This window comes from Balearica regulorum, chromosome 25 (genome assembly GCF_011004875.1).
Source record: "Balearica regulorum gibbericeps isolate bBalReg1 chromosome 25, bBalReg1.pri, whole genome shotgun sequence".
In the NCBI taxonomy this organism is placed as follows: Eukaryota; Metazoa; Chordata; class Aves; order Gruiformes; family Gruidae; genus Balearica; species Balearica regulorum.
In genome coordinates, this window is record NC_046208.1 from 4,826,187 (window position 1) to 4,849,237 (window position 23,051).

A 23,051-nucleotide genomic window follows, 5' to 3' on the forward strand; every position below is an offset into this window, starting at 1 on the left:
CAAAGGGCTTTGCGCTGCGCGATGGGCGGGATGTTTCTCAAGCAGAGGTGGAGAGAGCCCCCGTGGACCCCCCTTTCACAGCGAGCTGTCTCTGCTCTGTAGGTTTTTGGACTACCTCTCGGACCTGTGCGTGTCCAACCACATTGCCATCCCCGTCACCCAGGAGCTGATCTGCAAGTGCGTGCTGGACCCGAAGAACAGTGACATCCTCATCAAAACGGAGTGAGTAGCCAAGGGCAGAAGTTTTCCACGCTTGGGGCTTGGTACCTGGCCCCGCCTGCCACCAGCCCCATGGTGGCCTGGTAAAAGTCCCGTCACCCCTCGAGGTGCAGCCGCTCCCTGTCCACGAGACCATCTCCAGTTCTACCCCTTTTCTGCCCTAGGCTGAGACCGGTGAAGGAGATGTCGCAGACCCACGAGTACCTGAGCATTGAGTACTCAGAGGAGGAGGTCTGGCTCACCTGGACGGACAAGAACAACGACCATCATGAGAAAAGCATCAGGCAGCTGGCGCAGGAGGCCCGGGCTGGCAATGCCCACGATGAGAACGTCCTCAGCTACTACAGGTGGTGATCCCACGGCATCTCCTCCCCAGGTGAGGACATAAGGGTTGCACATACTCAGTCCCTCTCCCCTTCATCCCTGGGCAGGTACCAGCTGAAGCTCTTTGCCCGCATGTGCCTGGATCGCCAGTACTTGGCCATCAAGGAGATCTCCCAGCAGCTGGGGGTGGACCTGATCTTCCTCTGCATGGCAGATGAGATGCTGCCCTTCGATCTCCGGGCGTCCTTCTGCCACCTCATGTTACACGTGCACGTGGACAGGGACCCCCAGGAGCTGGTGATGCCCGTGAAGTTTGCACGGCTCTGGACCGAGATCCCCACGGCCATCACGATCAAAGAGTAAGACACGTTGGGGCTCGCAGCAGCTTTGAGGGGCAGGGCAGGAGGTGGGATGGCAGATGTCATCCTGTGTAGGGACTGGCTTGGCTTTAGCAGGGACTGGGAGGGGGGCATTTGTGGAGTGAATCTGGCAGGTCTCAGCCTTCAGAAGGAAGTGGGCTCCATCACGGTCATGAGCATCACTTCTGGCCACGATGGCTCAGCAGCTGCCTGGACAGCGCTCCTTTCAGGCAGGGTGTGAGGAGACTTGCTGCCATCCAGCTCACCCCCACCATCTCCCCTCACAGCTACGACTCCAACCTCAACGTCTCGCGTGACGACAAGAAGAACAAGTTCGCCAGCACCATGGAGTTCGTGGAGGACTACCTGAACAACGTGGTGAGCGAGGCGGTGCCCTTTGCCAACGAGGAGAAGAACAAGCTCACCTTTGAGGTACGAGTCCCACCGGTGTTAGCGGCATGTCACAGGCTGCAGTGTGGTTTGCCTGCAACTGCCTCTGCAACGAGGGTGGCCACGCTGGCGTCCCTCTCCCCCATATCTGTTCATCCTGCTCGGCCCTGAGCACGGCGAGGTCTGGAGTTGCCTTGTCCTTCCCCAGGTCGTCAGCCTTGCCCACAACCTCATCTACTTCGGCTTCTACAGCTTCAGCGAGCTGCTGCGCCTGACGCGGACTCTGCTGGGCATCATCGACTGTGTCCAAAACCCCCAGCTGATGATGCAGGCGGTCTACAATGATGAGGTGACAGGTGAGTCCCTGCTCCATAACCAGGCATGGTCCTGCAGGGTGGTGTTTTCTGTAGTCTGCCCAGTGCTTTCCAGTTTTGGCTGCAAGAAAACAAGCCCCTGGTTTGCTGACGTGGAAGCTTTGGCTGGGTCTGCACTGGGAGACAGGAGGTGTTGAGTCCTTGGTCATGCCAGAGAAATAGCCAGTCCCTCCTACTCGTTCTCTAATTAATATCTACAGCATTTTCCAGTCTAAGTAGGCCCTTCTGTGGGTCCTCTGCCACCTCCCTTTCCATCCCCATTAATTCTGCCCACTGTGGCTGCCTCTGTAGGGAAGAATGTGCGGAGGTCAATCCAGGGTGTTGGGCAGATGATGTCCACCATGGTGCTGAGCAGGAAACAGTCCATCTTCAGCTCCCCAAGCCTCAGTGCTGGGTCTGCACCAGAGCAAGTGGACAGAGGGAGGAGCATCGAGAACGAGAACATTGTGGTGATGGAGACCAAGCTGAAGATCCTGGAGATCTTGCAGGTTGGAGCTGGTGGGGAGGGAGAAGCATTCTGGAGCTGTGGGTGGGACCTGTGGGATGGGGTGGTGTGGGGATGATGTGGGTTTCTGATGCAGAGAGACAGCTGGCACGAAGAGGGCACTCACTTTTGCTTTCTTCTTCTTCACTGCTGCCAGTTCATCCTGAATGTGCGGCTGGACTACAGGATTTCCTACCTGCTTTCTGTCTTCAAGAAGGAGTTTGTGGAAGTCTACCCCATGCAGGACAGTGCAGCCGATGGGACAGCTCCAGCCTTTGACTCCACAAGTAACTCTTCCACTTTGCTCCTGGTACAGCTTCAACTCAGCAAACCCCACGGGCTGGGGACACACGGGTGACGGAGGTGACAGCTCCAGCAGCTCTCCATCCGCCACCGCCGTTAGCTGGGAGCATGGGGGGCTGGAGTTTGTGCAGGAGGGATGAGGTGTCCTGTGTCCATCCTGGACGCTTGGAGCAGGGGCTAGGGAGCTGGGTTGGTTCCTGCGGGGTTTCTGCCAATGCCTGGGGATCGCGCTGGCCGCCCCTTTCACCTCCCTTTCCTCTCCCTTCAGCCGCAGCCATGAACCTGGACCGGATCGGCGAGCATGCAGAAGCCATGTTCGGTGTGGGGTGAGTCCCTGCCCCCTCCGGTGCATAGTTAGCCTGGCCGTAGGGCTCTTCCTCTCCTGTCCGTACTGCCGAGGCTGAAAGCTGCAGGTGATGAGGAAGATGAGGCTCTAAAGGCTAACGCAGCTGTCCCCATCGGCCCCGAGGGGTGACTGAATGCATGCAAGCTCCCACGTGGCTGCTAATACCAAGCGCTTTCGTCCCGGCTTCAGGAAGACGAGCAGCATGTTAGAGGTGGATGACGAGGGAGGGAGGATGTTTCTGCGGGTGCTGATCCACCTGACGATGCACGACTACCCACCGCTCATCTCCGGCTCCCTGCAGCTCCTCTTCAAGCACTTCAGCCAGAGGCAGGAGGTCTTGCACACCTTCAAACAGGTAACACCGCTGGGACGCTGCCCTGGAGCACCTCCAAGACCGCACTCAGCTGTGGGTGCAGGACATGGCATGGGTCCTGGCCCCTTTCCTTGGGGCGGAGGTGCGGATGAGGACGGGAATGCAGTTTGTGCCCCAAACTGGAAACCCCCGGGAATGTCGCTGCAGGTTCAGCTGCTGATCTCAGCCCAGGACGTTGAGAACTACAAGGTGATCAAGTCAGAGCTGGACAAACTCCGTACCATGGTGGAGAAATCAGAGCTCTGGGTGGACAAGAAGGGCAGCAGCAAAGGGGACAGCACGGTGGAGGGGAACAAGAAGGAGAAGAAAGAGGTGAGAGCCCTTAGCGAGACCCTGGGAGCCAGGGCAGGAGGGGAGGGGGGGGCAGAGGTGCAGCTCGCTTCAGTCCAACACCTATCACCTCTCCGTGGCCCTGTGGGGTGTAGTTGTGCCCCAGGCTTTGGAGAGCCGCAGTGGGACCCTGATGCTGTTTCTGTCCCGTTGCAGCACGCTGCTGACGAAGAGGTCATTGCTCCAGGAGAGAAGAGCAGCGAGAACTATCAGATAGTCAAGGGGGTAAGTGAGGCCGAATCCTGGCCCTGGAGGCACGGCCAGCGATATCTGCCTGGCCTGGGCTGGCACGGGTGCCCCAGTGCGAAGGGAAAGGGTGAAATCATGGGAGGCATTTCCAGTCTCTCCTGTGGTTTGGTAGAAATGAGTCCAAACCAGGGCTTGCTCCTGCCAGCTCAGCGTAAGGAGGAACCCTGTTATGTCCCTGGGGCTCATGGTGAGCCTTGCGCTGGTGGGGACTGGAGGGGAGAGGGTTGGTGATGGGTACGAGGGCTCTGCATGGCACCGCAAGGAGGATTTCTGAGTGGGACGCCAAGATTTGTGAGCAAGGCGCAAAGCTGGATGTGCAGGGAGCACCTGGGCTTATGGAGGGCACATCTGGATTGCAAGCAAGCCCCCAGCGCTGGTGGCCATCCTGATGGGCTTCCAGGCTCAATTCCCCTCTGCCACGGTCCTTCTCTCCCCAGATCCTGGAGCGGCTGAATAAGATGTGCGGGGTCGGAGAGCAAGTGCGCAAGAAGCAGCAGCGCCTGCTGAAGAACATGGATGCCCACAAAGTGATGCTGGATCTGCTGCAAATACCTTACGAGAAGGTGGGTGGGCAGAAGCTGGCTGGTCCCGATGTGCCCAGGGCGAGTGGTGGGGGATGCGGGGACCCTCTGCATGGCTGGGTCCTGCAGCTGGGCAGGGCAGGAGGGCAGCAGCCTGCTCCTGCTCTCCATCCCTTGCCAACTCCGGGCGTTTCTCTTCTCGACCCTTCCTCAGGGTGATGCCAAGATGATGGAGATCCTGAAATTCACCCACCAGTTCCTGCAGAAGTTTTGTGCTGGCAATCAGGAAAACCAGGCTCTGCTGCACAAACACCTCAACTTGTTCCTGACCCCGGGGGTAAGGAGCGGGGACCGAGGGTGGTCGCGGGGAGAGACTTTGGTTCCACTCCTGGGGCTGAGAGCAAGAGATACAAAAGCCAGGAGAGACCCCAGGAGAGGAAGGGTCAGGGCAGGAGGGGACATTGGTCCTTGCAACCCCCCAGCTCGCTCTGCTCCCCTGGTCCCGCAGCTCCTGGAGGCTGAGACGATGCAGCACATCTTCCTCAACAACTACCAGCTCTGCTCGGAGATCAACGAGACCGTGCCGCAGCACTTCATCCACTGCGTGGCCACCCACGGCCGCCACGTGCAGTACCTCGATTTCCTGCACACCATCATCAAGGCCGAGGGCAAGTACGTCAAGAAGTGCCAGGACATGATCATGACCGAGGTGAGCACCTCTCCCCCCAGCCTGTGGGGCGTGAGCGTGGGCTGTAGCAGAGCACGGCTCCTGGGAGGTGTGTGGTTGGCTGCTTCTTGAGGAAGAGCCTTGCCGGCCACGCTGGCTTCTCCCTGGAGCAGGAACCATCTCCAGCAGCTTGATGCAAGGTCCAAGAGCCAGTGAATTTTGGAGTCCCACAAGCTGTGGTTGTTTGATTGCACTGCAAATGCCTGCTTTTCCCTGCAAATGCACGGCCCTTTCACCCTTCACCAGCTGCTGCCTCTCATCGCCCCACTGCAGAGGACACTGGTTCCTGCCTCGCAAGGTTTCTGACCGTCCTCCTCCAGAGTGGTGACCATTTACCCTTCCCTGCAGCTCACCAACGCTGGGGACGACGTAGTGGTTTTCTACAATGACAAGGCTTCACTGTCCACCCTTCTGGAGATGATGACTGCAGCCAGGGATGGGGTGGAGGAGAACAGCCCGCTGATGTACCACATCTCACTGGTGGACCTGCTGGCCGCCTGCGCTGAGGGCAAGAATGTCTACACAGAGATCAAGTGCACGTCCCTGCTGCCCTTGGAGGACGTGGTGCGGGTGGTGACACATGAGGATTGCATCACGGAGGTACGGGGTGCCCAGTGAGGAGGGTGCTGGTGGCTTTGCTCCGATTACCTTCTCCTGACGGTGCCTGTGCCTCTCTCCCTCCCTCCCTGGCAGGTGAAGATGGCCTACGTGAACTTCGTCAACCACTGCTACGTGGACACAGAGGTGGAGATGAAGGAGATCTACACCAGCAACCACATCTGGACTCTCTTTGAGAACTTCACCCTGGACATGGCTCAGGTGTGTGGGGAGGCTTGGGTGGGAGGTTCACAGCGGCTGCTGCATCAGATGGGGACAGGTTAGTGTCACTGAGGCTCCCTTGAAGCCGTGAGAGGCAGTTGTGGGGCATGGGCACCGTGGGGACTTGTGTAGCTGCCACGCTATGAGCTGAGGAGCAGTCAGGGTGCTCTGGCGTAGACCCAGGACCTCTATCACCGGCCACATCCCTTGGCTCAGTAAGGTCCCAACAGCGCTGCGTGCCAGGACGCGTGCTCACCTTGCCCTGGTGCCATCAGCATCCTCTCTTCTCACAGATGTGCAAGAAGCGAGAGAAGCGCCTGCCGGATCCCACGCTGGAAAAGTACGTGCTGACGGTGGTGCTGGACACCATCAATGCGTTCTTCAGCTCCCCCTTCTCAGAGAACAGCACCTCGCTGCAGGTAATGAGGTGCTGCATGGCCAAGCTGTGGCCAGGGGAGGAAAGGGGCTCACCGAGCCCCCCTACATACCCCCTGGACACACCTCACACTGCTACATACCTGTGCTCCCTCCTGCAGACCCACCAGACCATTGTGGTGCAGCTTCTCCAGTCCACCATGAGGCTGCTGGAGTGTCCCTGGCTGCAGCAGCAGCACAAGAGCTCGGTGGAAGCCTGCATCCGCACGCTGGCCATGGTCGGTAAGGAGCCGCGCCAGAGGGATGCTCTGTTCCCCACCGACCAGGAGGATGCAGCCGCCCGTGGCTGCCTCCGCTCCGGCAGCCAGCAAGAGCCATCGTCCCTACTGCAGGGCTTGGCGTGGTGTCCTGGCGAGAGGCTGCCGGCTGGGAATGGGGAGCTTTGGCTCTGGGATGTGGTTTTTTTGAGCTGCATCTCCAGGCACGACCAGGGCGGTGTGGGGATAACCAAATCCTGAGCTTGGTGGGGAGATCCCTGGTGTGTTCCTGCGGGTGAAGGGCCTGGACACAAAGCCGGCGTTCATGGTGGCTTTCCCTCGCCAGGACTTTGCCCTCAGCCTGCCTGTGGCTGCCTGACTCAGGACAGGGGTGGTTAGCACTGAGTCACCGTCTGGAAAGGATTGCTCGGTGGTTAGACACTGGGTGGGGATTTCCCTCTGTAATTTGAGGCAGAGCACTTACAACATCTCCGTGCTGGGCTTTCCCAACCGAAAACTGGAGGCGGTGCCTCTTTCCATCCTAGGCTGGGCTGGGGGGGCCGTGGGCAGTGTTGTGCTGCGGTGGAGGGGGATGGATGGAAATACTCCACCCCTCACTAGCCCAGAGGACTTTACTCTTGTATTTAACCCAAATCTTCTTTGCTGCAAATGAAGGGCTGGTGAAGGGGTGCCCAGCCCGAGGCAGTGGGGTAGGACCCAGCCGGTGGTGTGGGGAGGGTCATGGCTGTCCCCAACCCTGGCTCCGTCTCCTGCAGCCAAGAGCCGCTCTATCGCGCTGCCCATGGACCTGGACGCCCACGTCAGCTCCCTGCTCAACAGCAGCTCCACCAGCACCGTGCAGAGGAACACGTCCAGCTACAAGACGGCCACACGGACCTTCCCCCGCGTCTCCACTACCCCCAACCAGTGGGACTACAAGAACATCATAGAGAAGCTGCAGGTACGGGGCAGGGGGGCAATGGTGGCGTGGATCGGTGCATGATAGCAAGAAGGTCCTGGCGTCGCAGGGGTCCCTCTCCCGTGCTCGTGTCTCCTAGGCATGCCTTGGCCCTCAAGGTGTGTGCTGTGACTTGTAGGACATCATCAATGCCCTGGAAGATCGCTTGAAACCACTGGTGGAGGCCGAGCTGTCTGTCCTGGTGGATGTCCTCCATCGACCAGAGCTGCTTTTCATGGAGGGGACGGAGGCGTTTCAGCGATGTGAGAGTGGAGGATTCCTGTCCAAGTGAGGATGCTTTGCAATTGCCCAGGGGTTGTTGGGAGTGCTGGGAAGGGCTGGTGATCTTTGTGCATCCCTGGAGGGATGGTGGGGATGGTTCCCTCACAGACCCCCTTGTCCCTCTCCGCTGTGTGACGGTGACTCTGCTGTGCCAGGCTGGTGCAGCACACCAAGGACCTCATGGAGACAGAGGAGAAGCTGTGCATCAAGGTGCTGAGGACGCTGCAGCAGATGCTGGTGAAGAGGAACAAGTATGGCGAGAGGGTGAGCACCACGGTCCCACAGCACGTCCTCAGCACTGCTCCTTGTCTGCGCAGCCCCTGTTTCCCAGCGCCCTCCCTGCTGCAGCCCACGGGTGCTCAGCCTCATTCTGCTCTAGCACTGGCCCTGGTGTTGGGACACTCGTGACGTTTATTTGTCTTGGCAGGGCAACCTGCTGCGGAAAATGCTCCTGAACAATTACCTGCAGAACAAGAAGTCCAGCTCCAAAGGGGAAATCGTGGACGCTGCTGGGGGAGGTGAGTGCCCCTCTCCGGCGCTTTCCCTGTCCCTCTGTGCTGCTCACGCACACCTGGAATTCCCGGCTCCCCAGCCATAATGGGATGAGGAGCTGGTTGCCATGCCCCCACCTCCATGGGAGGAAAGGATTTGGGGGGATGAAGGGATGGGGACTGAGATACCCCAGCAGTGATTTAGCTGTGCTCGTTCTCCTGCACTACCACAGCATCACATCTGTCCCCGTCCTCTCCTGCAGGCCAAGACCAGGACTGGTCCGCTATCGCTGCTGTCCAGTGCCGGCTGGACCGAGAAGGGGCCACCAAGTTGGTGGCTGACCTCATCATGAACACCAAGAACGAGAAGATCTTCCAAGAGAGCATCCTGCTTGCCATCCGGCTGCTGGACGGAGGCAACACCGAGATCCAGGTGCTGAGCCCCGGCTGTGCCGTGGGTGCCAGCCCCGGGGGGATTGGGCAGCCACGGTTTGATGGGTGCAGTGTGACGGTCCCAGCACTTGGAAGATGTGGGTGCAGGGCAGTCCTCAGTCCTGGGCTGGCCCCTGGGCAGCAGGGTTTGCCAAAACGCCATGTGGTTGCTGAGCATCCAGAGGAGGAGCTGCAGAAGCGTGTCCGGTTTTGAGTTTTCCGGCTCCGTGGCTGGGTCAAGCTGGAGGGCTGGATGCTGCGGAAGGGGCAGGTTGTTGCAGGTTGTTTCTGGAGTCATGTTGATGCCCTCTGCTGGGTACAGCTAAAATGGCTCAGGGCTGCAGCTCTTGGGTGGCAGCTCCCGGGTTATCCTGAATCCTTGAATCCTTTATCACAGGGAAGCCAACAAACTGTACGTGCGAAAAACAGGGTTCCAGACCTGGAGCTGCTGTAATCGCCACTCACCCTGTCCCTAACCCCCCTTTTAGGGTAAAGGAGAGCACAGCGGTAGGGGACTGTCATGTCCAGGGCTGTTGCATGGACATAAACCTGCTCACCAGGTTATTTCAGACAAGGTCTTGAGTGCCAGAGGTTTCCAAATCAGAGGGGCCAGCAGGGACAGTTTGGACCCTGTGATGGAGACTTGAACATCTGTCCTCCCTCCTCCCAGAAATCCTTCTACAACCTCATGACAAGTGACAAGAAGTCTGAGAAGTTCTTCAAAGTTTTGCATGACCGGATGAAGAAAGCACAGCAGGAGACCAAGTCTACGGTGTCTGTGAACATGAGCGACATCGGGAACAAGCCTCGTGAGGACAAAGATGAGCCTGACCCTGTCTCCAAAGGTATGGGGCCATGTGCCCTCAGCAGAGCCAATGTCTCTCTGGCCGGATAGCCCGATGCTAACGAGGTTGGATTGCCCTCTAGGACGGGGAGACACCTTCCTGATGCCTGGCACCCCCTCCCGATACCCGATGGCCATAGGGTTTCGGAAGGGCCACGACACTGGGGAGCAGGGTCAGAACAACGAAATGGGGGTGACGGTCCTGATCATGGAGCCTATCCTGCGGTTCCTGCAGCTGCTCTGTGAGAACCACAACCGGGACCTGCAGGTTGGTTACGGAGGCTGCTGGGGACTGGGGGTCAGGACAGGGGCCTGGGGTGCGGGAAGGCTGGGCTCTGCCTCGGCTTGGGCCAAAAAGGCATTGCACCAGGCGCCGTGCCTCAGTTTCCCCATCTGCAAATGCACCATCCCTTATGGATAACTTTTGGTGTTGTGGCATGCTTTGCTCGACAGAACTTCCTCCGGTGCCAGAACAACAAGACCAACTACAACCTGGTGTGCGAGACGCTGCAGTTCCTTGACATCATGTGCGGCAGCACCACGGGGGGGCTGGGGCTGCTGGGCCTCTACATCAACGAGTACAACGTGGCCCTCATCACCCAGACCCTGGAGACCCTGACCGAGTACTGCCAGGGGCCCTGCCACGAGAACCAGGTCTGTGGGTGTCCCCGCCGGTCTGGGGCGTTCCCGGCGTGCCTGGGGCGTTTCACCGCGGATCGGGGATGCCCAGGGGAGGGTTTGGGGGGGATGCATGGGAAAGCAGCAGGCACAGGGTCAGCTTTTGGTTTCAGGGTGTGAACAGGAGCAGGACGTGGGCAGCAGAGGATGCCGGGGTGCACAGGGATGCTGCACGGGTTACGGGCTACTGCTTGGCTGGGCGATATGGTGATGCAATTGGGGTTAAATAATACAGTGGTGCAAACGGTGCCCTTGCCAGGGAGATGGGGTTTGGGGCTCCCGGGGTAATCGGGCGGGGTGCTGCAGGCAGGGCACCGTTTCGGACCTGGGCTGTGTTGGAGGGTGAAGCTGGGAGGACTGGCAGCATCATGGGATAACGCGTTGCATTGCTCCCGCAGAGCTGCATCGTGACGCACGAGTCCAACGGGATCGACATCATCACAGCCCTCATCCTTAATGACATCAGCCCCCTCTGCAAGTACCGGATGGACCTGGTCCTGCAGCTGAAGGTAGGCAGAGCCTCGGGCGGGGAGGGCGGGCACACGTGTCAGCTCCTCGAGTGTGGGACCGAGTGGGCTTGGTGGGACAGGGCTGGTGCTTCTCCACCGTCTGAGGCTCGGCTGCCTCTAGCACAGGGAGGTGCAGCTGGCCGGGATCTGGGGGGTTTCTGCCTGCTCCAAAGCCCTGGGCAGCAGCAGGGGCAGCAGCAGGGCACAGCTCCCCTCAGCAAGGGCTTCTCCTCACCAGGACAATGCCTCCAAGCTCCTCTTGGCCCTCATGGAGAGCAGACACGACAGCGAAAATGCCGAGCGGATCCTCATCAGCCTCCGCCCGCAGGAACTGGTAAGGGCTGACAGTGAAACCCCCCAGCCTTGCACCGCTGACCCCCCCAGCCTCCCCTGTCTGTGCCCGTTGCTGGACCTCTTCTGCCTGCGGGTGCTGGCGCGCTCTCTGGTTTGCAATCCAGTCAACGTCTCGGCCGTCGCTCTGATCACACGTCGCCTTCTGCACGCGTGTCCCACCTGCTGGTATTCCCGGAGCCGTTCGTGGACAGAGGAGGAAAGCGAGGCAAGGAGATGGGGAGAAGCTCACTGTCCCTCTGCTGCCTTCCAGGTTGACGTGATTAAGAAGGCCTACCTGCAGGAGGAGGAGTGTGAAAATGCTGAGGTTTCTCCCCGGGAAGTCGGCCACAACATTTACATACTGGCGCTGCAGGTACTGCGCTGTGACAGCAGGGTCCCTGCCAGGCTGGGCTCCCCGGGCTGGGCTGGGCTGCACTCGCTGATTTGCACGTTATTTTTTCTGTATGTATTTACATTTCCTGCAGCCAGGCTGGCCCCACTGGGGAGGCATGGCTGGGAAATGTGGGTTTGGCTCCTGTGAAAAGGCAGCCCCCAGCCTTGCTGGCCGTCCCGCTCCCCTGTGCACCCCGGGTCCCGCTCCTGTGTTTGCCGGTGGCTGCTGGCCGCCCGGTGCTCACCCGGCTATCGCCGTCCTTCTTCCAGCTGTCCCGACACAACAAGTCCCTGCAGCAGCTCCTGAAGCCGGTGAAACGAATCCAGGAGGAGGAGGAGGAGGGCATCTCGTCCATGGTATGGAGGGGCCCACCCCAACCCTGACCGGAGGCTGCAGAGCTGCTTCTCCCACCCTTGCTGAATCACCTGGGTTGTGTTGTTTAAGATTTGATGGGTTTTGGTATTCCCCAGGGGAACTAAAGAAAGAAAAACTTACTAGTGCCCTTGTAGCCCAAAGGCACGTGGCCCTCTATGATCAGGCTGCGCAGAGCTGTGTCTGCGGGGCTCCCCAGGGAAGGCTCAGCCATGGGGGACGTCCAGCTCGCCGCAGGGACAGTGGCCCTGATGGGGTCCTGCTGGTACCTGCTTTCTCCTCTTCCCTGCAGAAAAGGAAGGGCTGAGTCCTTTGCTGTCATGTCTTGCCTACGTACCTTAGATTCCAAATGAGATTCAGCAGTAATATGATTTCCCTGGGGTTTTATGGGCATTGATTTGTAATTTGTGGATTAGCAGCATTTGGATGTAATTATTGCAGGGAATCGAATGTCTGTCACCTCAGGGAGGGCTCGTACCCCTTTAGGAAGCTTTAATTGATTTGCTTTTCCCTGAAACCTCATCAGCTTTGGGAGATTTTGTGGAGTGCTGTTGTCAGTGCCGAGTCAGACCCGACTCCCCTGGCTGAGGCCACTCTCACCCTCTCTCCCTCTCCCCACATCCCAGCTCAGCCTAAATAACAAGCAGCTGACGCAGATGCTGAAGTCGACAGCCCCGGTGCAGGAAGAGGAGGAGGATCCGTTGGCATACTACGAGAAACACACATCCCAAATTGAGGCAAGACCCGTTAGCTGTTGGGTTGCCAGTACGCACGTGGTCGGTGAACCCACGTGTGCTCCAGCTGCCTCGTGCCCGGTGATTTTGCGCCAGGAGCCTTCCCATCCCTGTGCCGGCAAGAAGCAGACGGGCCTTTGCTCTGCGGAGAGCTGGAGGTGTCAGCAGAGCCCGTGAAGAGCTGAGGGAACGAGCTGTCCCCGGCCTCTTCCTCTTCCAAATCCCAGCAGCAGCGGGGATGCAGCCGAGCCGGCAGCCCCATCCGTGCTTGTCAGCACGGATCCCCGTGCAGATGGGCCAGCAAGGGTTCACATGCTCTCAGCTTTCCTCCAGCACAGCCAGGGCTGCCTCTGCGGGTCAGTCCGTAGCGTTATAGATGAGTGGCCGGTGATATTTGGATCCCGGTGGAGTGGGCAGGAGGAGGGGAAGGCTCAGCTGGGGCTAGGAAAGAGGAAACCAAAGCCTGGCAGGGGCAGGATCTGACGGCACCCTCCCCTTCGCCCTGCTTCCTGCAGATTGTGCGCCTGGACCGAAGCATGGAGCAGATAATCTTCCCCGTGCCTGGCATCTGCGAGTTCCTCACCAAGGAGACCAAGTACCGGCTCTTCACCACCACGGAGCAGGATGAGCAGGGCAGCAAAGTCAGTGATTTCTTCGACCAGTCGTCCTTCCTCCACAACGAGATGGAATGGCAGAAGAAACTGCGCAGTAAGAGCACACCAGACCTTCCCTGGGGGCTCCCCCTGCCCAGCACGGGCACTTCCAATAGCCCCTGTTGTGAAAATGGGGGGCAGCTCCCCTTTGAGAGTGCTGCAAACCCTGGCAGCAGCCTGGAGATCGCGTCTCTCGGCTCCTTGTGCCCCTTGCTCTGAAGAGCACAGCACGCTCGGCAGTTTGCAGGGAGCGGAGGTTAATTAAGATCTCAGGGATGTATTTCCTCCATGCTGTTAGTGCAGTTCCTCAGTAGGCTGAAATCCATCTTGCAGCACATTCCCTGGGATTACACCTGCAGGTGTTTTCCCCTGGAAAGCCCTCTCTTCATTTGTTTTCAGTTGCCTTCTCCTAAGACAGGATCTAGCAGCTACACATGGGAAACAAAACTTGTTTCTCTGCACCCTGCAGACTTGCTTAGGTGCTTTCAGGGCTGCATCAGGACGGAAATCCTGCCTTAAAATAACAGGAGCTCGATAAAGAGTCACACTATAAATACTTGTGATGCAGCTAAGGGGTAGTGTAGCGGCTCTGAAAACACTTGCAGATCCAGTCAAAACTATCTTAGGAATTCAGCAGGAAACAAGTTTCCAGTATGGATGGGAAATTGCTGGCTGGGTCTCCTCTGGGGCCAGAACCAGCGCTGACAGCACAAAGCCAGTGCTGTTTTGAAGGACGTGGGAGATGGGGAGCAGGAGAACGGAGCCGATCTGCTTCCAAGGTGCCAGAGCAGGTCAGAGGGCCGAGAAGCCAAGAAATGTGAGCAGTAACATTTTGAACTTGCACTCCTGTTCCAGCAGATGAGGAGGGAGCTTTTATTAAGGTTTTGAAGGAAGTGGGAGGCAAAGGGTCCCTCGGGGCCCGCTAGCTGCACTGAGCCGAGCCCTTCGGATGTCCGGGAGGACAAAGCCTTCCCCGGTTGGCACAAGGTCGGCTGAGATTTGTGTGTCTGCCTCCTCTCCTTCCAGGCATGCCGCTGATGTACTGGTTCTCCCGCAGAATGACTCTCTGGGGAAGCATTTCCTTCAACCTGGCTGTCTTCATCAACATAATCATTGCTTTCTTCTACCCCTATGTTGAAGCCACTTCCATGGGTAAGTGCCCAGCATCCGCTGCTCCTCGAGGTGGAAGACAAAGGAGACCTTCATATGCAGGAAAACCGGTCCCCTTACCCGTGCTCCCCCCACCCTCAGTCTCCTCATGACTCCTAAAGCCCCAACCAAGTCCTTTCTGCTGCTCAAAGGAAAGGACTGAGGTCAAGATTTCAGCTGCCGGCCCCCCCACTGCTTCCTCCTTAGGGAGAAGTCTCTTCTCCCCGGCTGCGCTTTCCCTGTTTGTAAAATGGGGGGAGCGATGACCGAACACGTACCTGCTGTCAGGCAAAGCCTCCAGCGCTCACAGTGCGTTTGAGATCTCGGATAGAAGGTAGAAAAATGTATCAGTAAAGAACCATCTTAGTCAATACTAGTCTTTGCAGTCAAGCGTAATTTCTCTCTTTCTTCCCCCTGATAAGCAGCACGTTAGTTTGTCTGGGCAGTCTGGACAGCAGCACAGTGTCCGACTGGCAGCACGCGTTTAACCTCGTGCCATTTAATTGCCGTGGGTCCTCTCTTCGCAGGAGTGCTGGATTCCCCGCTGATCTCGCTGCTCTTCTGGATTCTGATCTGCTTCTCCATCATGGCCTTGTTCACTAAGCGCTACGGCGTCAGACCGCTCCTCGTGGCACTGATCTTGCGATCGATTTATTACCTGGGGATTGGACTCACTCTGAACATACTGGGGGCTCTCAATGTAAGTTCTCCGTCTGCTGGAAGGGTAGCGTGGCAGCCCATGACACAGGAGGCTGGTCTCCATTCATAAAGTGCAGCAGACCCCATTCCCTCCCATTTCTGGTTGTTCCCCAGCTGACCAACAAGATTGTGTTCGTGGTGAGCTTCGTGGGCAATCGCGGGACCTTCATCCGAGGCTACAAGGCCATGATCATGGATGTGGAATTTCTTTACCATGTCGGCTACATCCTGACGAGCGTCCTGGGACTCTTTGTGCACGAACTCTTCTACAGCATCCTGGTATGATAAATGCAGATGTCTGGGGCAGGAGGTAGCCTGTCTGCCCCGTTAGAAGCTAGAAGGTTCTTGTGACACCTTCCAGGGGCTGGCTGATAACAGCAGTGAGAACAATTTACTGTGCTCTAATCTTTGCGTAGGCTGATCTTTCTGCCTCCCGACAGTATCTATTACTGTCTCTCTCCTGGTCTTTTGCTATCTCTCTCTTTCTAATCTCCGCTGTGTACTTTATCTGGGTCAGCTGGGAGACAACGTGAGCTGGAGAGGGCAGAGGCAGGGTGGATGTGTCCTATTCTTGGCTCTCCTGCTGTGCATAAGTCACTTCATTCTTCTCTGCTTCCCTACAGTAAGCTGGGAAACTTAAATGCTTTATGTGAAAGTTAGTCAAGGTCTGCCAAGTGATTCGAGATCTCAGGATAAAAGGGGATAGAGGTAGGCCAGGCGTTATCAAGAAAAGCACCTCACGGCATTTCTTTGCTCCTGGGTGCTTTCAGCTGTTTGACTTGATCTACCGTGAGGAGACCTTGTTTAACGTCATCAAAAGTGTGACGCGGAACGGGCGCTCCATCCTGCTGACAGCCCTCCTGGCTCTCATCCTCGTCTACCTCTTCTCCATCGTGGGCTTCCTGTTCCTGAAGGATGACTTCATCCTGGAGGTGGACCGGCTGCCGGAGAGCAAAGCCAAAGGTCGTTCAGCCCTTGCCCTCGTTGTCTGCGGTGCTGGGGCTAGAGAGGGGCCGGGCAGAGCGTGGGACTCTTCTGCAGCTGGACCGTTGCGTGAGACCCTGCTCCCTCCCCGCTGCAAAAGCACGCTCGTGTCTGTGTGTGTGTGCACGTGTCACGGGGTTTATACCCTTGGCGCAAACTCCTGGTAGCGCTGGCTTTGGGGTTGGCAGGGAAGAGAGCTGCCTGTGCCGACTTAGGGACCTCGTGCTGCAGAGCAGCAGGGTTTGGGGGCTAGGAGTGATTGCAGAGAAGGGGGTGGACAGCTACAAATGAAGTTTTAGCACTGCAGAGCTCTTACTGAAACTTGAGAAAAAGATTCAAAGCCCAGAAAAGGCTAGGAGAATGCAAAGCAACCTTTTTTCCAAAGAAGCCTGAAAGCTACAAGAGGAGGCAGTTGAAAGCACCCGCGGCAGCAGCGAAGAGCTTTACTAAGGCAAGCTGACGCTCTGACAAGGCTGCGGTCTCTTCTGCTTGCAGATGACCCCTTGGGGATGCAAAGGAACATGGAGACCTTCATGGAGTCATGCAGCAGTGACAAAATTAGCTGCTCTGCAGTGCCCACTGCCTTGGAAGGTAAGTGAGCTCATTAGGAGGGTTGACTCTCTTAGTGGCAGAATAGGTTGGCTGCCTGGTTTGTCAGCGAGCTCAGAAAAACCCAAGCTTTTCAAAGATGGAAACAAACAGCCCGCTCTCTGGTGCGTGTTAGGCATGAAGCCTGCAAATTTTGCATTGACCCTGGCATGAAAAATGTTGAAGTAGATTCGATTTAGTCATAAAGAAAGTGGGAGCGTCAGGAGCGCTCAGCCAAACACCTCCACAGCAAGAGGCAAGCTGGAGGAGCTGCTGGGAAGTTGCTGGTTGGGAGATCCACAACAAGCACCTGCTCCCAGGAGATTTGCCGCTGCATCACCGCAGCAAGAGTCATCCCCGCAGCTCTGGATTCTTTGGAATGGTCTGGTGCGTAAGCCCTGTCTATGCTCTGGGTTTTTGCTTTTATTTCCCCCGCCGTACTCTAGAAACAGACGCTGACCAGTGGGAACGCGCCTGCGACACGCTGCTCATGTGCATCGTCACTGTCCTGAACCACGGCCTGAGGAACGGAGGGGGCGTGGGCGACATTCTGCGGAAGCCGTCGAAGGATGTGAGTTTGGGCAGCACTATTGCAACCCTTTCTTCTGCTCGGTCCTGCCATGCTGGCTGCGGTGCAGCTCCCCTCCCTCCCGGGAACCTGTGACACTTCCAGCTCTACCCCCGCCACTGTCCTCCAGTGCTTTCCCCCTCTCTTCCCCATCACCACCTTTACTCCTCAGCCCACGGCCCGTGTAACGAGGCAGCACGGCTGGAGCGGCTGGTGGCGTGCGAGAGACACGTTTCTCCCTTTCATCCCTCACAGGAGTCCTTGTTTCCTGCTCGGGTTGTCTACGACCTCCTCTTCTTCTTTATTGTCATTATTATCGTCCTTAACCTCATCTTCGGGGTCATTATTGACACCTTTGCTGATCTGAGGAGCGAGAAGCAAAAGAAGGAGGAGATACTGAAGACTACCTGCTTCATATGTGGTGAGCGCTGGGACCTCGGTGTACAGGAATTGCCCCGAAGCTTTTCCTCTCTTCTGAGGTTGAGGGAAGAAAAGGAGTTTCAGCTGGTTTCTGGTTTTCACAGCAAAACTTAAATCTGTTCACCGATGGGTCACTGCAGTGTGAGGAGGTTTAAACAAGGACACGGACTGAGAGGGGAAATTATCTGTGGTGTTCCTCGCCCTCGGTTAATGAGGTGTTAAACTAAACCGCCACATTGTGGAGTTCTTGTCGCTGTGCATCTATCACTCCTGAGACCATTGCTTAGCCAGTGGGGGAAAAAAAGCACCGTATTACTGAGGAAATAAAATACAGAAAATGTTCTGGAATGCTTTCAGTCATCGGAAGGCATCCAACACAAAAGGAAAAACCCAATAAGCCTAGCTGCTTTTACCTTAAAAGATCCACTGGGTGCATTTTATGCTTTTAGATACAGAGGCAGGAAGCATAGCTAGTCATACTTTAAATAGAAGTCTCCTGAATCCACAACTGGGTTATTTATTTTCCCCGTTTTGGATGCTTGTTGTCTGTCTGCTAAATGCCAACTAATTATTAAAAGCACTTCTTGAAAGTCACACCTGGGAGAGGATGCAATTATCTGTACTTCCTTTCCCATTTGTTTGCTTGCTGGCTTCTTACCTTCTCCTCTCCCCACCTCCTCTGTTCTTGACTGCCTTTCCCAGGACTCGAAAGGGACAAGTTCGACAACAAGACGGTGTCCTTTGAGGAGCATATTAAATACGAGCACAACATGTGGAACTACTTGTACTTCATAGTGCTGGTGCGAGTGAAGAACAAGACAGACTACACGGGGCCGGAGAGTTACGTGGCGCAGATGATAAAGGTATGCGTCTTCTCAGGGCAGCACTCTCACTATTGCAACCCGCCTACCCCCGGGAAATATTTGAGAACAATAGGCTTGCCAAAGAAAAACAGTTTTGAGAAGGAGCTTTCGGAAAATATTTAGCAACGTTGTTGTGCCTTAGTTCTTTCTTAGCTGGTTATTTCCACTCTGCAATCTCAGCCAACAACACATTGTCTGTTTGAGGGTTTGTACTGTGTATCTAAGGATTGAACCAAGGGCAGAACCAAGCAGTAGAGGGGGACTTCAAGGTGATTTCAAGGCAAGAAGGGAGGGAAAGGAAATTGAGAAAAGAAAAACTTCTGAACTTGAGCCCAGAAGTCTGTAAGAAAAAAATAACACTAGAAATGGACTGTTTGTGGAAAATTTGCGGAGACACAGACAAGACGAGCCTTTGAGAACTTCTTTAATCCCTAAGCCCAGGCAGGCTTCCTGTCAAATCTGACCAGGTCTCGTCCCTCCTCCTCACCTGCTCTCCAACTCCCCTTTCCAGAACAAGAACCTGGACTGGTTCCCCCGGATGCGAGCCATGTCGCTGGTCAGCAATGAAGGGGAAGGGGAACAGAATGAGATCCGGAATCTGCAGGACAAACTCAACACCACGATGAAGCTGGTGTCCCATCTCACCTCCCAGCTGAATGAGCTGAAGGAACAGGTACTAAATGCTTTTAAAAATAGGAACACTTCAGGAATACCTGACTGTAGAAACCCGCTGTCCGTATCAAAATAGACACCGATTCAAGGAACAGGAGGCAGAACCAGCCCAAGCCCATACAACTTCAGATACAAAGCTCCTTTTGGGGGGGGTTCAGGGACACTTGGGACACGTGCTTTTTGATATTTAACTTCCTCATCAGCTAGAATCCAACTCCCAGGGTGTTCTGGCACACTTAAAGCAGTCAGTCACACACTGGAGGAGCATATTAGTGAACAGGCAGCCTGGTGTTCTACCTCACTTGTGTCCTTGTTTGAACCCTAGATGACAGAGCAGCGGAAGCGCAGACAAAGGATGGGGTTTGTGGATGTCCAGAATACCATGAACCACTAAGACACAGAAGCAGCATCGGCTTCACCCATGGAGGGACTACACACACGTATCGGCTACCAAGGCTGCTTATTCCTGGGTTCCACACATGGATGGCATCGTCAGAGAACAACGGACCCTGCGGAAGGGCTTCGCAGGCACCATTTTCCTTAGAGCGCTTGTAAGAAATTCAGGAACCAGGGACCGGCCGGGATTCCTCACGATACCTGGACCCACACGTTACTCTAATGCCCTTGTAGGAAGATAAATTATACAGAACTTCTATTCCTCATTGCAATAACTCTTATTTTGCAAATGTGGAGGGTTGTATCTTTATCTCCATGCGCTACATTCTGATGGCCTCCACCTCAGGTGTGGTGTAACTAGCTGTAGGGCTGCAATATTTAACTTATTCCAAGAGCGGATCTTTGCCAACCAGCCATCGTATTTGCTGTACCTGCTCCATGCTGATCCCTCTCCATTTAAAGAATTCTGTCTGTCACTGTGGTGCAGTAAAGAGGAGCTAAACTCAAGGAGATGAATTTGTTAATTTAACTCACCAGACAGGGATGAGTATCCAAGCTTATACTAGTGCTAACTAGTCTTTTGCCTTCTGTGGACCAAGAATATCTGGGCAGTGGTAGGAGGAGACTGCAGGTTTACAGGAGTTCACTGTGAAGGGGTGTCCTGTGTTTTAGTTTCATCTCTGGTATAATGTTTTACTTTTTGTTATTGTTGTTACTTAAGAACAGAAGTGTAAATTGCCTTAACTAAATTAAATACAAAATCATGTTATAATAAAAACTTAAACATGGTAATCTCCCTTCCTGCGCATTCTGGTATGTAATGGGGCCGTTAGAAATAGAAATACAGAACAATCCAAGAACCTGAAGCCAAACCAGGGCTGTATTTCCCGAGATGCTCTGCACCCCAATGCTCTCAGCTCCAGATGTTCAGTGTTAAAATGTAGTATGATGCTCCAGTCAGAAGCTGAAGAAGAATGCTACCATGAAGATCTACCTTGAACACCAGCCGTGTGTTCTGAAGCTCTGGATTGGAGCCTGCTGCAAAGTTTCAAATTCTTTCACTACTTGCCAGGAAAACACTGTTCAAATACATAAAAAGGAGCAGCTGTTGGTGCTGCCTGAAGCCAGGCGGAGTCCTGGCATAGCTGCCTTCTAGACGCTCATCCTTCCCCAGCCAAGCAGCGCTGTAGTCACCCCAGCTACTCCTGTGCCTCTGCCTCCCAAGAATAGACACTGATGCAAGCATTAAAGCTTTAAAAAGGAATAAAAATAGGCCATAGCAATTGGCTAATCACACTTGAAATTCATTTATGGCCCTACGTACCAACATGTCATTAAAAACCTCGCTTTGTCCTCAGCTAGGCAGTAACCCAGCCAGACAGAACAGTCTCGTCACACTGAGGGCTCAACCAGCATTTGATTGAAATCATAGTTAAACTCTTACACTGCTCCACTGTCACCATGGCAAACAGTCACCCTCAGTCCTTGCCTGTGTCTTCCCAAAAGGAAAATAAACGTGATGGTTAAGGTCACCCCTCCCTCAGTTTCACTGTTACACAGTAACACAACCATAGCTACGTTTTTCACATCAGCACTAGTGTTATCTTCACAAGCAAATTTAAAGCTAACAAACATGGCTGCACCTACTTGCTCTGTGCATCTCCTGGTTCCTCCATTTCTTGTAATACGAAGGATCAGGTCTAACACCACAAAGTTTCTTCCTCTACACTACAGTTTCAGCACAGCTGTGTTAAGCTATGTCCTAGATTTTTCAGGGAAAATAAAAAAAGAGGGGGCACTAAGGATGAGGAGTGTAAGGTGTAGGTCTGAACAAAAGTGCTGTTGCTAAGAGGAATAAATGGTTTTATTCATCATGGCAACATACAGTGCTTTAGGAATATATACAGTGGAGAATCTGGGAGTTAGCCTATCACTTGGAGTCCTCTTCAGGTTTCTTGGCATAAAACTTTTCTCGCAGTTTTTTCCATGTCCCTTTTTTCATGTCTTCCATCTGTTTCAGAATGTCTGCAAAAGGAGAAAAGAGAGAAAGCGAGATGGGGAAAGAGAAAAGGAAAGCAGAAAAGCAGAGGAATGAAAGTCTTGTTATAAAAGCTTTGCCTTACATATATTTTCCTTTTTTTTGAGTTTTCATCTTAATGAATTTCTATTTCAGGGCCTAAGGCAAGTTTGTTTTCCCTTCCAGTCAATTGTGCAGGGAGTCCCTTATCACTAACAACTAATATTCAGTTTCCACTGCAATCAAAGTTAGGAACTGGAGCAGAACAGAACTGCACTAGCTTCCTACATTGCACTTAATAAATGATCTGGCTGAGAGTATTTCTGCATCATGGTACCCTGTCTTCTCTCAAAGTCTAATACAAAAGGAGAAATGCTGAAGGGAATTTGAACGCGGTGAAACAGAAGCTGAGAATTTTTGAAACGATGTAGCAAACATGCATTTCTTTCACATAGCTCCTACTATCTGATCTCAAAGAGCCCTTGCAAACCTTCTGCTGTTCCTGCCCCATGCAAAATATAATTGATTTTTCACCCTGATAGATTACTGAAGATCTCAATTATTCCTGAACTTACTCTTCATTAAACATCCCAATATATTTGCACAGCAAGTCACAGGTGTTTAGTAGGAATGATGCAGTGAACACCACAAAGACCAGAATGTGCTTTATGTCCTGCACTGACTTATTCGCAAATCAAACACAGTATTAGTACCTGTTGCTAGTATCATCTTGCAATCTTCTACTGTCACTCCAGTGAAACTTGTATCTTTCAGGCGTGGGTACTTCACAAATGAGCGAGTAGGTGAGAGGAGGGAAGAGAGAAAAAGATGTTACTTACAGTGCATTAAAAAAGGTAAAAACATCGTCATACGGTAGAGGCTGAGCTCATTTTCAGCCAAGCTCTAAGAATTCTGTTCATCCATACCAAGAACTAGCACCCACATGGTTCATACATGTCACAGAGGCCAAGATGTCTGCAGCTTTCCTGGAGTGACCAAAGGCACCAGGTAGTGCTGCATCCACCTGACAACTCGTTTGTCTGTTAGACATTCCCAGGAACCCTGCAGGGATGAGGCAGCCTACTGCAGTGGGTGGTGACTCACCCCCTAAAGGAGGGATGACGGCTAACGCCAAAGCTCACCTTGTTTTTGTAGTAGTTGGTGTGGATTCTGACTAAGCTCTCGTACATTCGGTCACAGGTCTCAGGGTCAGCAATCTGGAAAGGGATAAAAGTATCGCACAGGTCTTATTTTAAACCTCCGTAGCAAAACCCCACCTCATTTCAAGTGAGAAGGACAGTCAAGGAGCAGCTTAGGTGAACTCTCAGTGCAATGTAGGATGCTGGTGACCCCTATTATGCTGCACCAGAATGCAGATCATTTTCTTTCCCTTCCACTTCTCACCTGCTTGGCCTACAAGAATAACGAGGTATGTGATTTCCAGAATGAACCTTAAACTCTGCTCAAAAAGATCTGACAGATTAACTGTGAATACACAGTTAAAGAGAATACTGCTGGACAGTTTTCTTCGCACATTTATAGGCCAGTGCTGTGAAATCTTCAAG

At 54.5% G+C, this 23,051-nt stretch overlaps 2 protein-coding genes across 2 annotated transcripts in view; one reads left to right on the forward strand and one right to left on the reverse strand.

The window, feature by feature from the left end:
• Window positions 1-20,261, forward strand: part of ITPR3 (inositol 1,4,5-trisphosphate receptor type 3) — a 41,787-nt gene extending 21,526 nt beyond the window's left edge. The window contains exons 17-58 of the mRNA XM_075775667.1: window positions 103-222; window positions 384-566; window positions 651-902; window positions 1,190-1,334; window positions 1,501-1,648; window positions 1,958-2,154; window positions 2,308-2,437; window positions 2,722-2,779; window positions 2,989-3,154; window positions 3,320-3,484; window positions 3,659-3,727; window positions 4,189-4,314; window positions 4,487-4,609; window positions 4,781-4,981; window positions 5,348-5,599; window positions 5,693-5,818; window positions 6,112-6,237; window positions 6,355-6,475; window positions 7,227-7,411; window positions 7,548-7,696; window positions 7,846-7,954; window positions 8,118-8,208; window positions 8,445-8,614; window positions 9,284-9,458; window positions 9,541-9,725; window positions 9,911-10,111; window positions 10,534-10,644; window positions 10,883-10,978; window positions 11,249-11,350; window positions 11,641-11,727; window positions 12,370-12,480; window positions 12,993-13,185; window positions 14,157-14,282; window positions 14,807-14,979; window positions 15,093-15,257; window positions 15,749-15,941; window positions 16,458-16,553; window positions 16,997-17,121; window positions 17,374-17,539; window positions 18,241-18,401; window positions 18,913-19,074; window positions 19,399-20,261. Of these exons, the coding sequence (XP_075631782.1) occupies window positions 103-222; window positions 384-566; window positions 651-902; window positions 1,190-1,334; window positions 1,501-1,648; window positions 1,958-2,154; window positions 2,308-2,437; window positions 2,722-2,779; window positions 2,989-3,154; window positions 3,320-3,484; window positions 3,659-3,727; window positions 4,189-4,314; window positions 4,487-4,609; window positions 4,781-4,981; window positions 5,348-5,599; window positions 5,693-5,818; window positions 6,112-6,237; window positions 6,355-6,475; window positions 7,227-7,411; window positions 7,548-7,696; window positions 7,846-7,954; window positions 8,118-8,208; window positions 8,445-8,614; window positions 9,284-9,458; window positions 9,541-9,725; window positions 9,911-10,111; window positions 10,534-10,644; window positions 10,883-10,978; window positions 11,249-11,350; window positions 11,641-11,727; window positions 12,370-12,480; window positions 12,993-13,185; window positions 14,157-14,282; window positions 14,807-14,979; window positions 15,093-15,257; window positions 15,749-15,941; window positions 16,458-16,553; window positions 16,997-17,121; window positions 17,374-17,539; window positions 18,241-18,401; window positions 18,913-19,074; window positions 19,399-19,467 (6,109 nt within the window). The 3' untranslated portion in view covers window positions 19,468-20,261. The remainder of the gene's footprint in view (window positions 1-102; window positions 223-383; window positions 567-650; window positions 903-1,189; window positions 1,335-1,500; window positions 1,649-1,957; window positions 2,155-2,307; window positions 2,438-2,721; window positions 2,780-2,988; window positions 3,155-3,319; window positions 3,485-3,658; window positions 3,728-4,188; window positions 4,315-4,486; window positions 4,610-4,780; window positions 4,982-5,347; window positions 5,600-5,692; window positions 5,819-6,111; window positions 6,238-6,354; window positions 6,476-7,226; window positions 7,412-7,547; window positions 7,697-7,845; window positions 7,955-8,117; window positions 8,209-8,444; window positions 8,615-9,283; window positions 9,459-9,540; window positions 9,726-9,910; window positions 10,112-10,533; window positions 10,645-10,882; window positions 10,979-11,248; window positions 11,351-11,640; window positions 11,728-12,369; window positions 12,481-12,992; window positions 13,186-14,156; window positions 14,283-14,806; window positions 14,980-15,092; window positions 15,258-15,748; window positions 15,942-16,457; window positions 16,554-16,996; window positions 17,122-17,373; window positions 17,540-18,240; window positions 18,402-18,912; window positions 19,075-19,398) is intronic.
• A 1,054-nt stretch (window positions 20,262-21,315) lies between these two features.
• Window positions 21,316-23,051, reverse strand: part of UQCC2 (ubiquinol-cytochrome c reductase complex assembly factor 2) — a 92,213-nt gene continuing 90,477 nt past the window's right edge. Inside the window, exons 3-5 of the mRNA XM_075775668.1 lie at window positions 22,629-22,703; window positions 22,200-22,269; window positions 21,316-21,494 (exon numbers count right to left, since the gene is read on the reverse strand). Coding sequence (XP_075631783.1) covers window positions 21,400-21,494; window positions 22,200-22,269; window positions 22,629-22,703 — 240 coding nt within the window. The 3' untranslated portion in view covers window positions 21,316-21,399. The remainder of the gene's footprint in view (window positions 21,495-22,199; window positions 22,270-22,628; window positions 22,704-23,051) is intronic.